The sequence below is a fragment of the Lotus japonicus genome, chromosome 4 (assembly GCF_012489685.1).
Source record: "Lotus japonicus ecotype B-129 chromosome 4, LjGifu_v1.2".
In the NCBI taxonomy this organism is placed as follows: Eukaryota; Viridiplantae; Streptophyta; class Magnoliopsida; order Fabales; family Fabaceae; genus Lotus; species Lotus japonicus.
This window is the reverse complement of record NC_080044.1, coordinates 75,581,704-75,599,099: the sequence shown is the minus strand read 5'-3', so window position 1 is coordinate 75,599,099 and position 17,396 is coordinate 75,581,704. Positions and strand designations below refer to the sequence as shown.

General features: G+C 34.1%; 1 protein-coding gene and 1 long non-coding RNA gene across 8 annotated transcripts; both read right to left on the bottom strand.

Moving 5' to 3' along the window:
- Window positions 1–4,690: 4,690 nt before the first annotated feature.
- LOC130716027 (uncharacterized) lies at window positions 4,691–7,937 on the bottom strand. 2 transcript variants are annotated; one of them, XR_009011842.1, is made up of 3 exons: window positions 7,629–7,937; window positions 7,060–7,163; window positions 4,691–6,739 (listed from the first exon to the last, which is right to left on the bottom strand). It is a non-coding gene; the product is annotated as an uncharacterized LOC130716027 (long non-coding RNA). The 2 variants fall into 2 exon arrangements; XR_009011841.1 differs by having other exon boundaries at window positions 4,692–6,707; window positions 7,629–7,931.
- A 2,484-nt stretch (window positions 7,938–10,421) lies between these two features.
- LOC130711337 (mitogen-activated protein kinase 7-like) lies at window positions 10,422–13,437 on the bottom strand. Of its 6 annotated transcripts, none has more exons than XM_057560906.1 (4): window positions 13,328–13,437; window positions 12,741–12,853; window positions 11,838–12,271; window positions 10,422–11,333 (listed from the first exon to the last, which is right to left on the bottom strand). In XM_057560906.1, exons 2-4 carry the CDS (start codon window positions 12,757–12,759, stop codon window positions 10,650–10,652), a joined length of 1,137 nt encoding a protein of 378 aa, XP_057416889.1. In that variant the 5' UTR covers window positions 12,760–12,853; window positions 13,328–13,437; the 3' UTR covers window positions 10,422–10,649. The 6 variants fall into 6 exon arrangements, with proteins under 6 accessions (XP_057416889.1, XP_057416890.1, XP_057416887.1 ...); XM_057560907.1 differs by lacking the exon at window positions 13,328–13,437 and adding an exon at window positions 13,111–13,246; XM_057560904.1 differs by lacking the exon at window positions 13,328–13,437 and adding an exon at window positions 13,039–13,198.
- Window positions 13,438–17,396: the final 3,959 nt, after the last annotated feature.

The window sequence follows — 17,396 nt, the reverse complement described above, 5'->3', positions numbered from 1 at the left end:
CGTGTACTGTTTAATGCGAACACTCAGGACGAGGGAGAATAGAGATCTCAGTCTAAAATTATCAATATTTATCCGACAAAATAGTACAAGCCATCTCACACAACCTTTTAAAAATAAACTTGGTGAGTTGGGTCTCACTTGGTTGGTTCCGAGAAGCTTCAAAATCTTAAGATACATTCTTTCATTTGATAGCTGCTTATAAACCTTACTGCTTAAGACATGGACACCGCCAGCCAGCGCCAGCCAAATATTGTTTTGGTCGTTAAGACTTATGACTCCTTCTTCTTCAGGAAAACTACCAAATTAAATGCTTTAATTTTCACGTGGTACAATAATAAGTGATACTTTATACTAGTACTAGGTAAAACTAGTTTGTTGTCTGCTTCATCTTTTCTTGACTAAATCATCTTGTACTGTCAATTATCTACAATCTTATTTCAAAGTCAACTTTATATAGTTACATAATAAGGACTACTCTTATATATGTGACAAATTTAGTTTACATCCATTAATCATTAGATCGTAATTTCTGGAAAAAATAAGTATACCAGATTTCGGATGTATTGCAATAATATCGTAATTTACGCGATATTGGAAACTTGAACTTGAACCCTGCACAATTCGTGCATTTAAAATAAGCGTAAAAATTTAATTGTCCTGATGATAAGTTCACATCATTGAAAAAATGTTCGGCCCACTCAACGTTTGAGTGGGCTACCCTTATTTAATGATTTCCGTCTCATCTCTTTAGTTGATTATATATACAAAATTGTAGTTAAGATTTGTGGTGAGTTAAGAGGGTGCTCTCAAGTGTAATTGATGAAGCCCAATCAACTTTTTGTGTGAGAGAAATTTGTTGGATGACGTGGTAATTGTAACTGAAATGTATGAGAAAGCGTATAATTCAATAACTGAGATTTCTATGTTTTACAATGAAGAGGTTAAACTTCTGCAATAAATAGATTCAATTGATTTGTGGTTGTCTAAGGTGGACTATCATTTCAGTTTTGGTCAATGATAGTTCTTGTGATGAGTTAAGGATGAAGAAGGGAATGCATCAAGGAGATCCCATGGCTCCTTTCTTAATTCTAATAGTGGTAGAAGGTATTAAGGGTCTACTCAAACAAGTTGTGGAACATAACATACTAGTATTAAACTCGTTTTTCCGTGCAATGCACGGATAGTTTTTCACGAACTACACTGCTAACTACAATTATTCAGAATTTGATAGATATGGAATAATAGTATTTTCTAAGACACAATTTTAATTAGCCAAACACTTATATGTCGTTATTACCTTGTGTTTATGTTTAAATGTTTTATCTTTTATATATATATGAATTAGATGAGTTTCGAATGTTAATTGTGTTTGACCCCTGTCAACTTGCACTTTGGCGCAATCTTTAGTGTAAAAGATGAAAAGTTGGCTGAAATGTAATAATATACTCCATTAGATTGTGAGAGAGATATTTGAAACTAAAAGAAAATATTTATACACATATCCAAGAGTAATGATTTTTATTCATATCTCACTTTCTTTTCTATCTCATTTCTCTATTTTCTCTTCCTATATATCTAAGGTGGATGTGGATAAGAAGTGTCAACAAAACATTATGGTAATTGTTATTCGGACCCCCCCCCCCCCACGACATCTATTCGTACCTCATTTCTAATTTTCGCTCGCACTTTGAAAGTGCGTTACCTACGCACTTTGAAAGTGCGTAGATAAGGGCATTTGAGTGTTTTTGCACTTTAAAGGGGGTTCAAATAAATGTGGGGGGTCCAAATAACAACTCCCAAACATTATTCCATGAGCTTGCAAATGAGCTACATACATTAAAATGCAAAAGACAAGTGATCCTAATTTTTTAAAAGTGAAGTTACATGCACTTAAATCCTTAAAGTTCTAAATCCAATTAGCTTAATTGGTTTCTTAAATTCTATAAGTATTGCCCAAAGATTTTAGCAGCAATTTATTGTTATTCTGTTAACCTATACTGGTCTAGCCATAATCACTCCGGTTAGTATAGGTGTGTTATGTGTGCTTTTGTGATTTTTAATTATGATGGTAGCTAAAAACACAACTCACCCCGGAAACAACTTTCTTTTAGATACCAAAATTGTTCATTTTGACTCAACTCTCAAGCATCTCTCTAGCTAGAAGATTTTAATGATGTCACTGAAAGAAAAGATTAAATTTTGTGATTGCCAAACACATTAACATATACTTGGTTTAACAATTCGCCCAGACTATAATCATTGATATCCAAAATTGTTCAATTTGACTCACCTCTCAAGCATCTCTCTAGCTAGAAGATTTTAATGATGTCACTAAAAAAAGATTAAATTTTGTGATTGCCAAACACATTAAACACATACTTGGTTTAACAATTCGCTCAGACTAATCATGTGATAAGCACATGAGTTATATAATCATTGATGTCATATCAAATAAATTAATAGTCATTTTTATCTATCACTGGTGACATTTTCTATTTATTATAGACGACATTGTACCCTAATTTTATAAGTAATATTTATCAAAGGTATTTCACTTAATAATTTTTACAGATTTTAAATTTGACAAATTCAACAAATTAATTAACCAACGCCTTGCAGTTTGGCCATATGGTCTCTGTCTCATCTGATTGTTCACGGTTTTGAATCATAAATTTAGGGAACAATTTATTATCCACATATTTGAGATTTTTCTAAATTCACTAAAAAAATAGGAATATCCTTTATTACTTTTCGAAAATAATATGTATAGATAGTGTTGAGAAACAACCCCTCTCAATATATACGGGAATATCTCTTATATAAGATATGTGCTCGTCTTTAGCTCTAATAAAATAAAAAGATAAACAAAAAAATTATTTTACAATACATTTGAAAGAACTATAAATATATTATAGCTTAAATTAAAAAAAAAAAAAACTTAAAAAACTATTACATACCAGTTTAAAAAACTTTGCAAATTTTTCATAATTATAAGGCCATGATACAATTTTTACATTTTTAATAGCTTGAATTGATGAAATTCTTACAAATTTTATACTTTAGAAGAAGAAAAAAATGGCAGAGGCATGAAGAATTGAACTGACTCATTATTTTAGAAACAAAACAATTACATGCCTGTTTTCAAAAAGAAAAGTCAAAGGCATGAAAATGGGTTTTTTCAACTCATGAATAATGTCTAAAACTGCTACGAATCATGTGACATAGTTTCTTCTCTTTCTCTCAATATAGGATCTAATACACGTTTAGAGGTCATACCCTCATTTGATTGTCCACTGTCCACCATGATTTTAGCATGCTTTTCCATAGGAATATAGTTTGGATGCAGTATAATTCTAAGCAAAATGAAGGGAAGACATGAAGGATGAGACAAAGTTTTATCCAAAGAAGCATGTTATTTGAGCCTAGTATGTATTACCAAAACATTCAAGGTTTTGAAAATAGCGATAACATAGCAAAAATGAAGATTTCACAATCCCAAGGCTCCTCAATAATTTTCTCACATGAAATGCAAAGGATAATAGAGGGCAATAGACTTAATTAGCCTAAAAAAACAATAGAATCATAAAAGCACCGAAAAAAACAAATTAGAAGCTCAACTGAGATCACACTAAAAACAACTGGATTTATATCAGAATGATTGTGGATGAAGAAATAAATTAGTCTCCTAGTACTGTGATGTATGAACAATAACGTATAATAGCAAGATGCCAACAAACAAACTTATCATTTAATGACATAAGCTTGAATGTTTGCATTTGCACCATAATGCAAATTTTTCAGTCCAGAAGAACATATTAGTAAGTTGCAATACTTTCCAGATACTAAACTTCCGCTTTCTTCTGATTTAATTAGGAAGTATAGGTCTCATTAGCTGCTCTTGTCCATAATCAGCTAGTTTTTTTTTGGGCAGGCAAACAATTCATATAAGGAGCACACCGGGTGCTAAACCCAAATACAAATTGGAAAAGCAGAAAAAGCAACCAGGCTACTTAGCTAACTCAAAGCCCAGAAGCAACAATCGCAGAAAATAGGAAAATAAAAGAGTAAAACATAAATGACAGCTCCATGGCTAAAGACCAATTCAATACACCCTCATCGCCTCTGCTTTTTCTCTCTTTTGATTCTATTATTATACATCCACTATCTATATCTGACCATTTCCCCAAATATAGCAGAAACATCATTATTTTCTCCACCCAATTAATTGTCTCGTTCAAAAGCACATGGGGACCAACTCCTCCATTTTCTGAAAATGGGAGAGGGACTTATCAATTAGGCGCTGCCAAACATAGCAATTCAAGAGAACAGTTAAAATAGTTTTGTTAGTTTTGTCTTGTTCCTTCAAGCTGTTAAAATAGCTTTATGCAGAAGAAAACCCATGAACCTTGCCAATGAGGTCCAAGTGCACTGCATGTTCAGTAATATGCACACACCACTCTTATTCATCCACTAAGATACCGCAACCATTAAACAATATAACTTCAAGAACAACAATAAATAAACAATTAGTCATTTCAAATTTCAAACAGTTCAACCATGATGTCTTTATATCACAGTAACTGAAAACAAACCAAACATTCCAGTTTCACATAAGAACAGAATAAGCTTAAAACAGTTTTGTAGTAAATGATTTTTTTTTTGAACTAATAATGCAATAAGAGTATTGTATACACATGATTCTGAAATATGAAAAAAGAACTACTATCTTTGGCTTTAAAACCAAATTTATTTAATTTACTTTGCTACTTTGAAACAAAACTTATTTACTTAAAGTAGCAGCAATTACAATACATACTAATTTTATAGGATAATAAGAACTGAAATCCAAGTAAATATAATGAGAAGCTACAATGTAATGGTAGAATGAGACTCCACCACCAAAGAGATGGACATACTACAACTCTATCAAGAGCTGAAGCTTCCACCACTCCGACACACTTTTTAAGTTGGAATTCTTGCTTCTAGTGCCAGTCCTCTACATGTGCCATTAGCATAGCTCAGAAGATTAGCATCATGCACGGGTGAGTCAGCAACTGCTTGTTTTTTTTGCAAAACATATCTTGAATACTAAAATAAATGTAAAGAAACTACACAATAATTGTAATCAAGTTAGAGTATGACTAATGAGTAAGTAACATGGATTCAGTGAAAACTTTCAACTGATCATCAGTGATTCACTTAACTTCCAAGTTATGCAAAAGGTTCTTCCATGGTTATCCCAAAAATAGAACCATCCCAAGCCAGGCATCAGGGGTGCTGCCTCTCAATGCTCCATTTAAGGCCCCTTAATGAGTGGCTTGTTATTGCTTTGACAATGTAGATATCAATTCTAAGCATTTTAGATCACATTCAGCTAATTCCACTCTGTCAGAAGCTGAGAAATTTCCACCAAATTTCAAATAATGAGCAGTAAAAATTTTAGTCTTCAAGAATATGTTAGCCTGTCAGTTTAGCTCATACTAAAGTAATTTGTAGGTGAGGCACTGCTATTTATCATTTTGAGTCTTTGGCCATTATAAAAGCACATATGCGTGGTGAGTAACAAAAACAAAATTGGATTCAGCATGTAGGAAATTTCCCTTACTGAAAATATGAGAAAAACATACATGAGCAAGAGAGAAAGAGATTCACTAAGTGATTTAAAACTACCCAAACTTCATAACTTGTCTGCCTCCATAGAACTCCATAATGTTTGAGCCTAGTCAATGCAAAGATAAGAAGTTAAGAAGACATTTTCGACCTCAGAAATAACATGCATTTCATAATGATGATGGAAAATTATGCATTTGAAAGAGAAGCTTTATTCTAATCAGGATACAATCACTTAGTGAATCTCTTTCTAATCAAGATAAAATTATGCATAGTATAGAGTGTGATGCACTTGATCACACTCTCCTATATTCTGTTAGTCTATTATAGTTAATTATGTATATTTATCAACATCTAGTGAATCTATTAGGGTTCTACACTGTATAAATACAGTGATCTGTTCATTCTATTAGTTCAGTTAATGAAATCACACTTTCTGTTCAGTTTCTCTTTCTCCCTCTCTCTTATGCTTTACATCTAAGAGATTTTGTCACTGATGTGTAGTTCACTAAGTATTTAGTTACTAAATTAATTGGATATCCAATGTTTGTAGATGCTTATGTGCTTCCTTTTGTAAAGAGGGGAAGAAAACTCAAGTATGAAGATCCGTGTTACCAAATTTTGACACTAAAAATTGAAAAGAAACTACTCTTTTTTTTAAGAACCAAATATATTTATATAATAGAGAAACAGTCCAAGACCAAATTAGAAAGAGATCAGAGCAATAGATGGTTAAACATACCAGCCAAGCTCACAACAAAAAGGGAGAAAAGCTATAAAGCTAAAGCTACAGACAAGGAAAGGAATAATGTACAGTTTTATGCAATCAGGAAGAATTAAAAGAGCATTAGAGCTCCTTGTAAAACAGCAACATTTGTCCTCATGATAGAGCATCAAAACCACCAAGATCATCAATCCTGAATAAAAAAGAAGCGACCTCAAGCCTTGCTGTCCAATAACCAAGTCACCTTGCTATGCTGATCTATCACCTTACCAACAAAGAGAAAGCCACTGTTCTTGATATACTGAGTCACTCACTTCAGCATAAAAAATGTCCCCCCTTAAGAATCAAATTTGTCATCCCTCACCATATCCTACTGTCCATATCAGCAAAAATCCCAGCAAAATACTACATTAGAGAGATCAGTTAAAGACACCCAAGTCATATTCAATGTAACAATCCACCATTTGCAATACAAATTCCCAATATGGAAATAAAATATCTACAACTTATTCAGTCAAGGGGTTCACCATTTGCACACTAAAAGAATGCACAAATTCATAGAGGAAGCAAATAACAATGCACCAACTAAATCAAACCAATTTAAGTATTAATATAAATAGCAATGAAAGCTTCTGAAAGATATCAGATAAACTTTGACCATTAAAAATTAAGACCTGCTAAAGAAAAAACACAGCTATTGCCTATTAGAACCAAAGCAATCTTACCATTGAATTAGCTGCAAAATTACCATTGCCCCTCCTGCATAATTTTATTAGTTGCTCCAGCAGAACCATTGATTTAAAAAAATAGAGCTCCAGAGTACATATATCTGAGAAAAAGAGAAAAGAAATCAGGAAGGCAACAAATGGCAAGAAGACAAAATATTTTGCATAACAGTTGATAACACACAAATGAATGGTTAAATAGCAGAGCTAACTGGAAGGGGAAGGGGGGGGTGAAGTGTGGTTGAATGAGAACTAAGGGGATATTTATAGCCAAATCGATATGAAGAAACAAAATAATAGAAGAGTCTCTGTAAAGCTTTCCACCTATAACCCTCCATCTATATACCTAATCCCAACTTCTGCTCAGAATAGAAATGACAGATGCATAAAAAATGCAAGAACAGAAGATAACAATGGGACGAAATTAGGAGGAAACGTATGAGAAATGCTAAACCAAGTACCAAATCCCCCAAAAAATGCACATCTAATAAACTATATCAGATAAAAAATTCATAAAAAGGACGAAATCAGTGTTGAAGTTCAAAAAAACAACTGTTACGAAGGCTTACCCACGCAGGGAGATGTGATGGCCATCACCGGAGAATCTGTGGGAGCACGCTGAGGGTTGTGGAAAGAGGAACGAAAACACTGAATCAGTGCTAGGGTTTCAGATTGATGGAGAGAAAAGGACGGCTGTGGAAGAGAATTCAAGAAATCAGGAGGTGATGGATGGTTCGGCGGAGCAGGTAGAAAGGGAGAGCACACACGCCAAAGAAATCATGTTCATCTCATGAGAGATGAGGAGAAACAGACGTACAATCAGAAACGGCATCGTATTGGACCTGGCAAGTTGAAAAAAAAATTTAAAAAAGTTCAAGCAGAACACGTGTTGCTTCGCCATTGGTGTTCTTTTAGCTACAGTAATTGGAGAATAAGAAGTAGTAGATTTGCAGGTTGCATAGTGGGTTGATGTCTCAATTTTGCAATTTGTTGATGATACAATTTTTAAAGGGGAGACATTTTTGCACAACATTGTGGTGTTAAAGGGAATTCTAAGGTGCTTTGAACTCGTTTCTTGGCCGAAAGTTGATTTCTTCAAGAGGATACTAGATCGATCTCTTGCAGTGGGTGAGGAGGAAGTTGTTGACGTCTAAATTTTGCAATTTGTTAATGATACAATTTTCATAGGGAAGACTTCTTTGCAAAACATTGTCGTGTTAAAGGAATTCTAAGGTGCTTTGAACTCATTTCTGGGTCGAAGGTTAATTTCTTCAAGAATCAAACTGGATGGATCTCTTGGAGGATCGAACTCTTGAGCGGTTTGCTTCTCTCCTTCACTATAAAACAATTAGGGTACCTTTTTTGTTCTTGTGTTTACGTGTGGGGGGTAATCCGCGAAGGAATGCCCTATGGAATCCTATCATTAACAAATTAAGGAGTAAACTCTCCACGTGAGGAGAATGAAATCTCTTTCTTTTGGTAGGCGAGTGTGCCTCATTAAAAGTGTGCTTTCTTCTCTCCCTCTATTTTATCTTTCATTTTTTAAAACTTTCTGCTGGTGTGTTAAAATGTTTACTAGAATCATGAGGAACCTTTTGTCGGGAGGCATGGATGGGGAGGATAAATTGCATGGGTTAAATGGGAGAGGTTTGTAGATCGAAGGAAGAAGGGGTGTTAGGAAATAAGAAGTGGAGATCTTTTAACAAAGCCCTTTTTGGGAGCTGGAGGTTGCTGAAAGACAAGGGTAGCCTTTGGTGCAAGGTTTTAATGATTAAGTATATTATGAAACCATCTTATAAGGGCTCTATTTGGTGGAAGGATTTGCACAAAACATGCTTTGGGGAACCTACTGGATGCTGATTTGAGGAATGCTTAGTGAGAAAAATGGGGGAAGGGAATGATGTGTACTTTTGGTTGGATAACTGGCTTGGATCAATATCTTTGAGGGGTACCAAACCGATTTATGCTCAATGAAAAAACGCACAGAAAATCAATAAAATCATAAGTATAACAGTACATTATTATTATTATTATTATAAGCCATCAACAGTTTGTAAACGAATATCAGAAAACTGTGTAGGACAAAGGGTGAATCGATAGATACAAGCCATAAACTCATATCAGTAATTGTATTATTAAAAGCAAGAATAACATATTACTCTAATAAAGACAAGCCATCAATAGTTTGTACAGGAATATCAGAAAACTCTGTGTGTGTGTGTGTGTGTCATCACTTGTCAACAAGACATGGTAGTGTTGCAGGACAAAGGGTGAACTTAGATACTTTATATGCCATATAAGAGAAGTTTCAAATTAGTTCTTACTTCTTATTCTACATGAACTATATGCAACCGTTTCTTATATCACCCTCACATTATAACTGAAAATTTACTAGGCTGGTAATCTACATGCGAATATGAACCACAAAAAACTTGTAGCTCATACGAACTTTCTCATTTGCTCATCGATTAAAGCCAGTGAAAACCTAAGTTACTGTCAGTAAAAACATACCTGCAATCTTAACTCGGTCTTTGGTCCACAGCTTAAGCTTGAGTACTGTAATAAGGTGAAAATGTTCTAGGCTTGATGAATATAGATTTGTCAATCCCCAAATCTGCAGAAGTCCAAAGTAAATCAGAGAAATTTCACTTTGACGAAGATAAATCATAGAAGAAAGAAGAAGGTTAAGCAGAATAAGTTATCTGAATTCTGAAGTCAAGGATAAGCAGTTATTCCTTGTTGAATTTATACATCACATATAATATAAGCTATGAAAATTACTGGTCACAAGGAAATATGAGCAAGTTTTTGGAAATAAAACCACATCATTCATAAATGATGAACTAGGACTCATAATTCAGGCTCCACAAAATGGAAAATGATAGTGATTAGTGAACAGGAAAATGCAACAAAACACATCAACACAGGTGCAAGAATACTAGTGCTGCTGAGCTGAGTTGATTGCGCAATGCAAATTCAGATAATTCCGCAACCCCTTGATTCAATAAGCATCTAAAATATGAACAAATTGTTTCCATACCAGATGAATCTGAGGACTTTGATGCTTTAGGTGCATAGCTGATTCTCATTATTGACTCTAAGTTCAATATTCTCATCTGATTCTATGTCATCGTCGATAATTTTAAACTTTTATATCTGTTATGCGAAGTGGGTCAATTATTAATTCACACTTCCCATTTCCATTTATGTACCTCGACAATGAGTAAAAGTTAATCAGAGAAAATTGAAGTGTACAATTAGCAATCTTAATCAGAGATATACTTGAAAGCACTGGTGTATCTTAATCTTTCCTGTTAAATTTAAGGAAACAATTAATATACAATAAACAGTTCACATGGGAATTTAACCAAAGACCAAATAAGTAGGCGTGGATATTCATATATACAAGTTACAATATGCTATTACCCTTATGGGGATCCCAAATTAAAAAGGCATGTATTAAACAATCTTACAGAAGTACAAAATTGGGTAGCTAAGTCCTTAAGATTACACTTCCTCTAGGGAAAAACAGAACTACAAAAGACCAATTACATAAAACAACTTGACTAGAAAACCTTGGAAGAATCATCCTATGCATTAGCATATGCAGCTTCAGGGTGATAATTAAGCATCTCATTCCACATCATTTCCCTAATAATCTCTTCATTCTCACTTTCATCCATGTCAAGATTGATAGGAACCTGAGCAGGAGGATTACACCTTGGATCATATAGGTCAGCTATATATGGATGTTGAAGTGCTTCTAAGACAGTAATTCTTTTAGTGGGATCAAATACAAGCATTTTTTGCAGCAAATCTATGGCCAATGGATCTGCTTGTGGGTATAGCTGAGAGAAGTGTTTGCCCCGTGTAAAGGGAAGTGTTTTGATGAATCTCCTGGCTTTCGGATTATCGATAAACTCAAGATCAGGATCATCCTGGCTTCCAAGAACGCTTATGATTAGTTTGAGCTGGTTAAGGCACTCAGTTCCAGGGAAGATTGGCTTTCTACCAAGAATCTCAGCAAAAATGCATCCTACAGACCAGACATCAATAGAGGTTCCATAATTGTCACAGCATAAAAGGAGCTCTGGAGCGCGATACCATCGAGTAACAACATACTCAGTCATAAACTGGCCATCAACTCCATTGGTTCGCGCAAGCCCAAAGTCACAAATCTTCAAGTCACAATTGGCATTGACAAGCAAATTCCCAGGCTTCAGGTCCCGGTGAAGAATGTTTGCAGAATGAAGATATTTAAGACCTCGAAGCAGCTGAAGTAAGAGTTTATGATTAGAATCAATCAGAAGGATAGTTAAAATAAGCAAAGATGAGAAATTCATTAAGAATGTAGGTTACTAAGACCAATGCTGATCAGCATGCCAAATTCTAAAGGATGATATATATAATCTATAGAATGATGGTATATGCTACTCCATCTAAAAAAATCATAGAACTAAAACACTAAATTCTTTGACTCAAGCAACCTGTACTCAAACTACAGAACATAAGGCTACAACTCAATTTTTCATCTCCATCAAACCCACCCTCTGTTGCTGTATAGGAATGCATGAAAGAGGACATTCAATGGTTAATACTAAATTCACTTGAGTTGTAAATTAATAACTGGACATGTTGAATTCACATTGAAACATGACAATGTCAATTAAAAACTGTAAGTTTGCATTGCAACCCTATCAAAGCTTCTTTAAAATGAATTTTTATTTGCAATTCTACAAGTCCAAAAAAAGGAAGAGCTAAAGGAATAGAAATAATACCTGAAACAAGAAAAATTTGCAATGATCATTTGACAGTGACTGAGAGGACTTTATAATATGATGAAGATCGGTATCCATGAGTTCATAGACCAAGTAGACATCCTTGAAACTTGTTCTCTGGGTTGGCATCATGACATCTTTCAAAGCAATCACATTCTCATGCTGAATGTGTCTAAGCAGCTTCAGCTCCCTTAAAGTTCTCATAGCATCTATGCAATTCTCAAATATGTTACCAATCTTCTTAATTGCAACCTTCTCATTGGTCTCCTTATTGATGGAAGAGCACACCACGCCGTACGCTCCTCGGCCAATAGGCTTGATCGGAACATACTTCATGTCAATCTCAAACAATGTTTGCCATATTGTGTAATAGTGCTTCCCTTTAGGCTTGATTCTGTTTGGGGGCTCCACTAAAGTTGCCATGTTCCTGTTAACTATCAGCAACACAATATATGTTCAACCAGTAAACACACAAAGAGAGTAGCAATAAACTCATAACAGTAAACTCATTATTATAAGCATGAACAATATATTACTCAAACTGAGACAGACCATCAAACAGTTTGTAAACTTATATCAGAAAACTGTTAATATATACATATATCTTCACTTGTCAACAAAGGGTGAATTGATAGATTCAAAGATACTATATATGCCATATAACATAAGAGAAGTTTCGAATAAATTCTTACTTGTTATTCTACATCTGGGATTTGATCTTTTGATGTCATTATTTCACTTTTTCAAATTTATTCTCTCCAATTGGCAATTTTTTTTTTTTAAATATAGCAAAAGGTTCAAGCTTTATCTTTCCTTTTCCCCTGATCTTAAACTACAACCCACCCCCAAGAACACAGAAACCAGATCAGATTGATTCCAAAGGAGTCAGAAAAGGATTCATACCATGAAATTCAGCTTTCATCACATAATCACCACTCTCCTTGTTTCCCTGAGACACTGGAAGCAAAGCCAAAAGATAAAGAATCCTTCAATTGATGCAGCTTCAAGCAAACGCTCTGCAATAACCAATTTCACAACTTTAATCAATGGATTGATTTCATGAAGTGGGTTTGGCATCATCATATAAATAATTGAATATTGCTCGATCCTATCTAGATCACGATTCACAACATCATACATGATCATATTACATCATGTTCAAAAAGAAATCATAACTAACATATCTTACCATTATGCTTACCATAATAATATTAATAATATATGAAGTTTATGGAGAGAGAAAAACAACTAGAAAGTGAAATGGAACATTAACATTTTAACAAGCCCATGACTCAGGATGAAGACCCCAACACACACGTCATAATTGGTTCGGTTCACTTTGCTTTACCCGCAAGAGAATGCAATGCAAAAACCAAAGTGTGTTAGGCCTACAAATATGGTGTGTGTTTGTTTGTTAAACCATCACAATTATTTTGATTATGGCAAATACAAATTGGCAACATATGAAAATGTGGCATATGAAAATCTACCGAATAGATTTGGCAGGTACTGGATGATGAGATGAGGTACCAAGTACCAACCGTAACTACTATAAGTCTATAACATTCACTTTGGAAGAGGAAGTAGTGTTTCTATTCACTACAACATCACCTCCTATGGTCGGCACCTAGTGCTCTTGTACGTAGCGTTGTTTTTATCCACATATTATTCTTATTAGAGTTTTGTTTTTCAATAGATCCAATAATATGTGAAAAAAAGATCAAGAAATGGGCTCCATAAAGCCCCAGTCATGATGACTTTTAGGCCTGCTTCTATAAGAGACATTGGGCGACTATTGGTGATATATAGTCTTTGTTTTTGTTTAGGGCGCTTTTGAAAATGGTTGAGTCAACCATAGCATAGATTATGATTGTTCTAATCCCTAAGACAAATAATCCTAGATCTTTCAAGGAGCTAAGGCCTGGCTGGGGAGTTTGTGTAATGTGATTCAAAAGCTAATTATAAAGATCCTTGTGAATAGAATTATGCCTTTTATTAATGATCATATCAGCCCCCTCCAAAGCAATTTCATTTCTAGCAAGAGTACCACCAATAATGTTATAATCACACAGGAGGTTGTTCATCTTATGATGTGTTCCTCTCGGAAAAATAGGGATCTTATTTTCATTCTGGATCTAGAAAAAGTTTATGACATGTTGAATAAGAGGTTTCTTGAAGCGATCTTATTTGCATCTGGGTTTTGGGCAAAACGTACTAGACTTATCATGTTCTATGTGACATGTTTCTCTTTCAGTGTTATGGAATGGGGAGTGGCTGCAATCCTTTAATCCAAAGAGAGGAGAGGCCTTAGGACCTCTCTCCGTTACTTTTTGTCTTATACTTGGAGAGACTAAGTTCCTATATCTCTACGACAGTTTAAAATAATAGATGAGCCCTATCAAGGTGGCAGGTTTATAACTTAACTTACCCCATGTGGTTTTTGTTGATGGTCTTCTTCTTTTCACTAAAGTTTCTCTTAGCCAAGTGACTCAATTGAAGAATTTCTAAGTGGATTTCTATAAAGCTTCATGGCTTTGAATTAATGATGCTAGATCAAGAGAACCTCGATCTTGATGACTTCCTGCTACTATAAGAGGTATTGAGCGACTATGGTGATACAATCTTTGCTTTTGTTCATGATTGCTTTTGAAAATGGTTTGACTCAATCTGAATCCAAAATCTTTTAAGCAATAACTATGCCGGTGAATTTGTGTAATATGATTCAAAAGCTAATTATAGAGATTCTTGTGAATAGAATTCAGCCTTTCATTGATGATCTAATTAGTCTCCTCCAAAGCCATTGAGAAATTTGAAAAAATTGATAAGCTAATAAATTGATGAAAAAGCTGCTGGTCATTAATCTTATAATGATCGATGAAAAAACTAATAAATTCAACAGTTATAAAATGCTCATGCGCGTGCATTATCGAGGCGCTACTTTGCCATAATTTTTTTTTTTAATTCAGGTATTTCATAGCTGAGTGTCATGAGATTAATCCGCGCCACAGTCAACAAATTAAATGGTAAGAGTAGATCAATGACTTTTTTCATTTACAAGAGTTCAAATCTAAAATATAAGTAATGAAGTAGTAAGGTAGAAAAAATTGAGGTTGCTTATGAGGCATAGAAGAAAATGAAGCTGAATAATCAAAACCCAAACAAAAGACAAAGTACTCTCACAAAACATCAGGTTACATTTTGTTATTCTTATTTATTTATGTCATGTCCAAATAATTGTAAGTCTCGCGTCCCAGTTATATATGGAAGGTGGGTGGCACACAGCACATGCCATGCCCGCCCTGCTCCACCAATTATCCTCCTTCCTTTTCTTAATTCATAACCAACATGTATGTATGTACAAGGACAACTATTCATGTTATGAGAAAGAAAACTTGTCTTAAACCATCTCCAAAGCAAGGTTTTTAGTTCTTATTTTTAAGCTAAGAACTAATAACTGAGTTCTTAACCATTGAAGGGGATGACATGAAGTTCTTAGTTCTTAAAAATAAGAACTAGGTTCTTATATAAGGAGTTTTATCTTTTGAGTAAAATTACTTTTTCTCTCTCATCTAAATTACTTTATTACTTTATGAGTTTATTTTATTACTTTATGAAAATAAAAAGTATAAATAATGTGGTTAGTGAGACCAAATGAATAGTGCTAAGAGCTATGAATTAAGAACTCATGGTTGGAGCAAAATTGCTTAAGCACATGTGGCAGCACAGACTCACATAAATAATGCTAAGAACTAGCTTAAGCACATATGGTTGCAACATGTTGTTTACAATTTTTTACAATACAAAGAAAAGATGCAATAGTGATGCGACCGTTACTGTAGTCACAATCTAAAATATAAAGAATAAAAAAATAAGAGAAGCGACTTTCAAAAAAAAAAGAGAAGCAAGAGTTAAAAGAAGTAATTAAGAAAAAAATGTATAAGAAGAGGAGATTGGTGAAAATGTGATGGAAGGGAAAATGAATGATAATATTAAATATATACAAATTGAGTAAGTTAAGATATTGACCGGTCTGGAAAAATCAAATTATGAAAATGAGCACATACAAATGTATAGCAAACTTTAGTTTCACCTCAAACTTGAACCCACTAAATACGTGGACATTCCTAATATAGGCTCATCCCTAAGTTACCAACTATTACAGATGACCATCTAAAAACCCTAGTTATCAATTATTACAAATGAACTTTTTTTTTTTACATCGAAAATAGGGATGGCAACGGGTTGGATCGGGCACGGGTTTTACAATTACCAAACCCAAACTCAAACCCAAACACAAACCCTTATGGACAATAAAATGAAATCCATGCCCAAATCCATTGGGTTTCGGATTTACCCGAAACCCAAACTCAAATTCATTAGTTACGTAGCAAATCAATCCAGAACTTACTTTCATATAAAAAAAAGTGAAATTCATATAAAGAAAAAAAAATAAATACTATTCATCATCCTCATCCATCACTAAAGTGAGACAACAATAGTTTAAAGTTTATTTTCTCAAACATACAAAAGTACAATTAATCATCAAACACTAAGAACAAAGTTTATAAATATATATATGTATGAGGGTTTTTTTGTAATTTTATGTTTCGGGTATCTTTGGGTTCGGGTTTGGGCGGGTATGGGCACGAATTTAACTAATACCAAATCCAAACCCATAAATGGATACAGTAACGGGCAAAACCCAAACCCAAATCCAGTCAACTCGGATTCTGTCCGTCAAATCGGATCGGGTTCGGGCGGGTACCCATGGGTTTGGGCAAAATTGTCATCCCTAATCGAAAAGATAAATTGTATTCTTCAGGGATTGATTTCAGAACCTCACACACTTAACTTATATGTTCTATAATTCTTAGAACTTGAGTTATAATTCGAGAACTATTATAAATAACCCTGAGAATTTTATTTTTTTTTTCATGTAAAACTTTCACTTGACATAAAAGTCAAATTCCCTCAATGAACATTAGACTATCAGCAATGGTGTGTGATGAAAGATTTTTTTACCACTCTACGTTTGAATCTCTCAAGACTCAATTGTAGTATAGTAAAGGGTTTTGTCGTATCCACAGGGAGGTGTAATACTTATGCCGTTCAATAGTTATCAAGCTTAAATGATGGTTGCACAATAGTTTGATTTTTGTTTAAAAACATAAAAGTAAATGAAAACAAGTAAAATAACGGAGAAACAACAGGTATGAGGAATTGTTGGGATGAGATTTCATTGAATGACCTTTGTGCCTTCTAGTGATTCAAATACAACCAAGTCTATGCTTATGACTCATCTACACTAGTTCAACCCTACATCATCGATGTCTCGCATGAGTGGATAACAATAACTCTCTAATCCTAAACATTGATGTCTCACATGATTAAGAAAGATAGTTATCATGAAGCTTTGGTGTTTAAGTGACTAACAAACCTAACTCTATGTCTAGCAATTAGGATTATTAGGTGATTAACTCTAGTTCGGACTCTAGGCGATATAGCTCTCGCTCTCACGCCGAATCAAGCATATATGTTCTAGGTGCGCAAACTAAAACA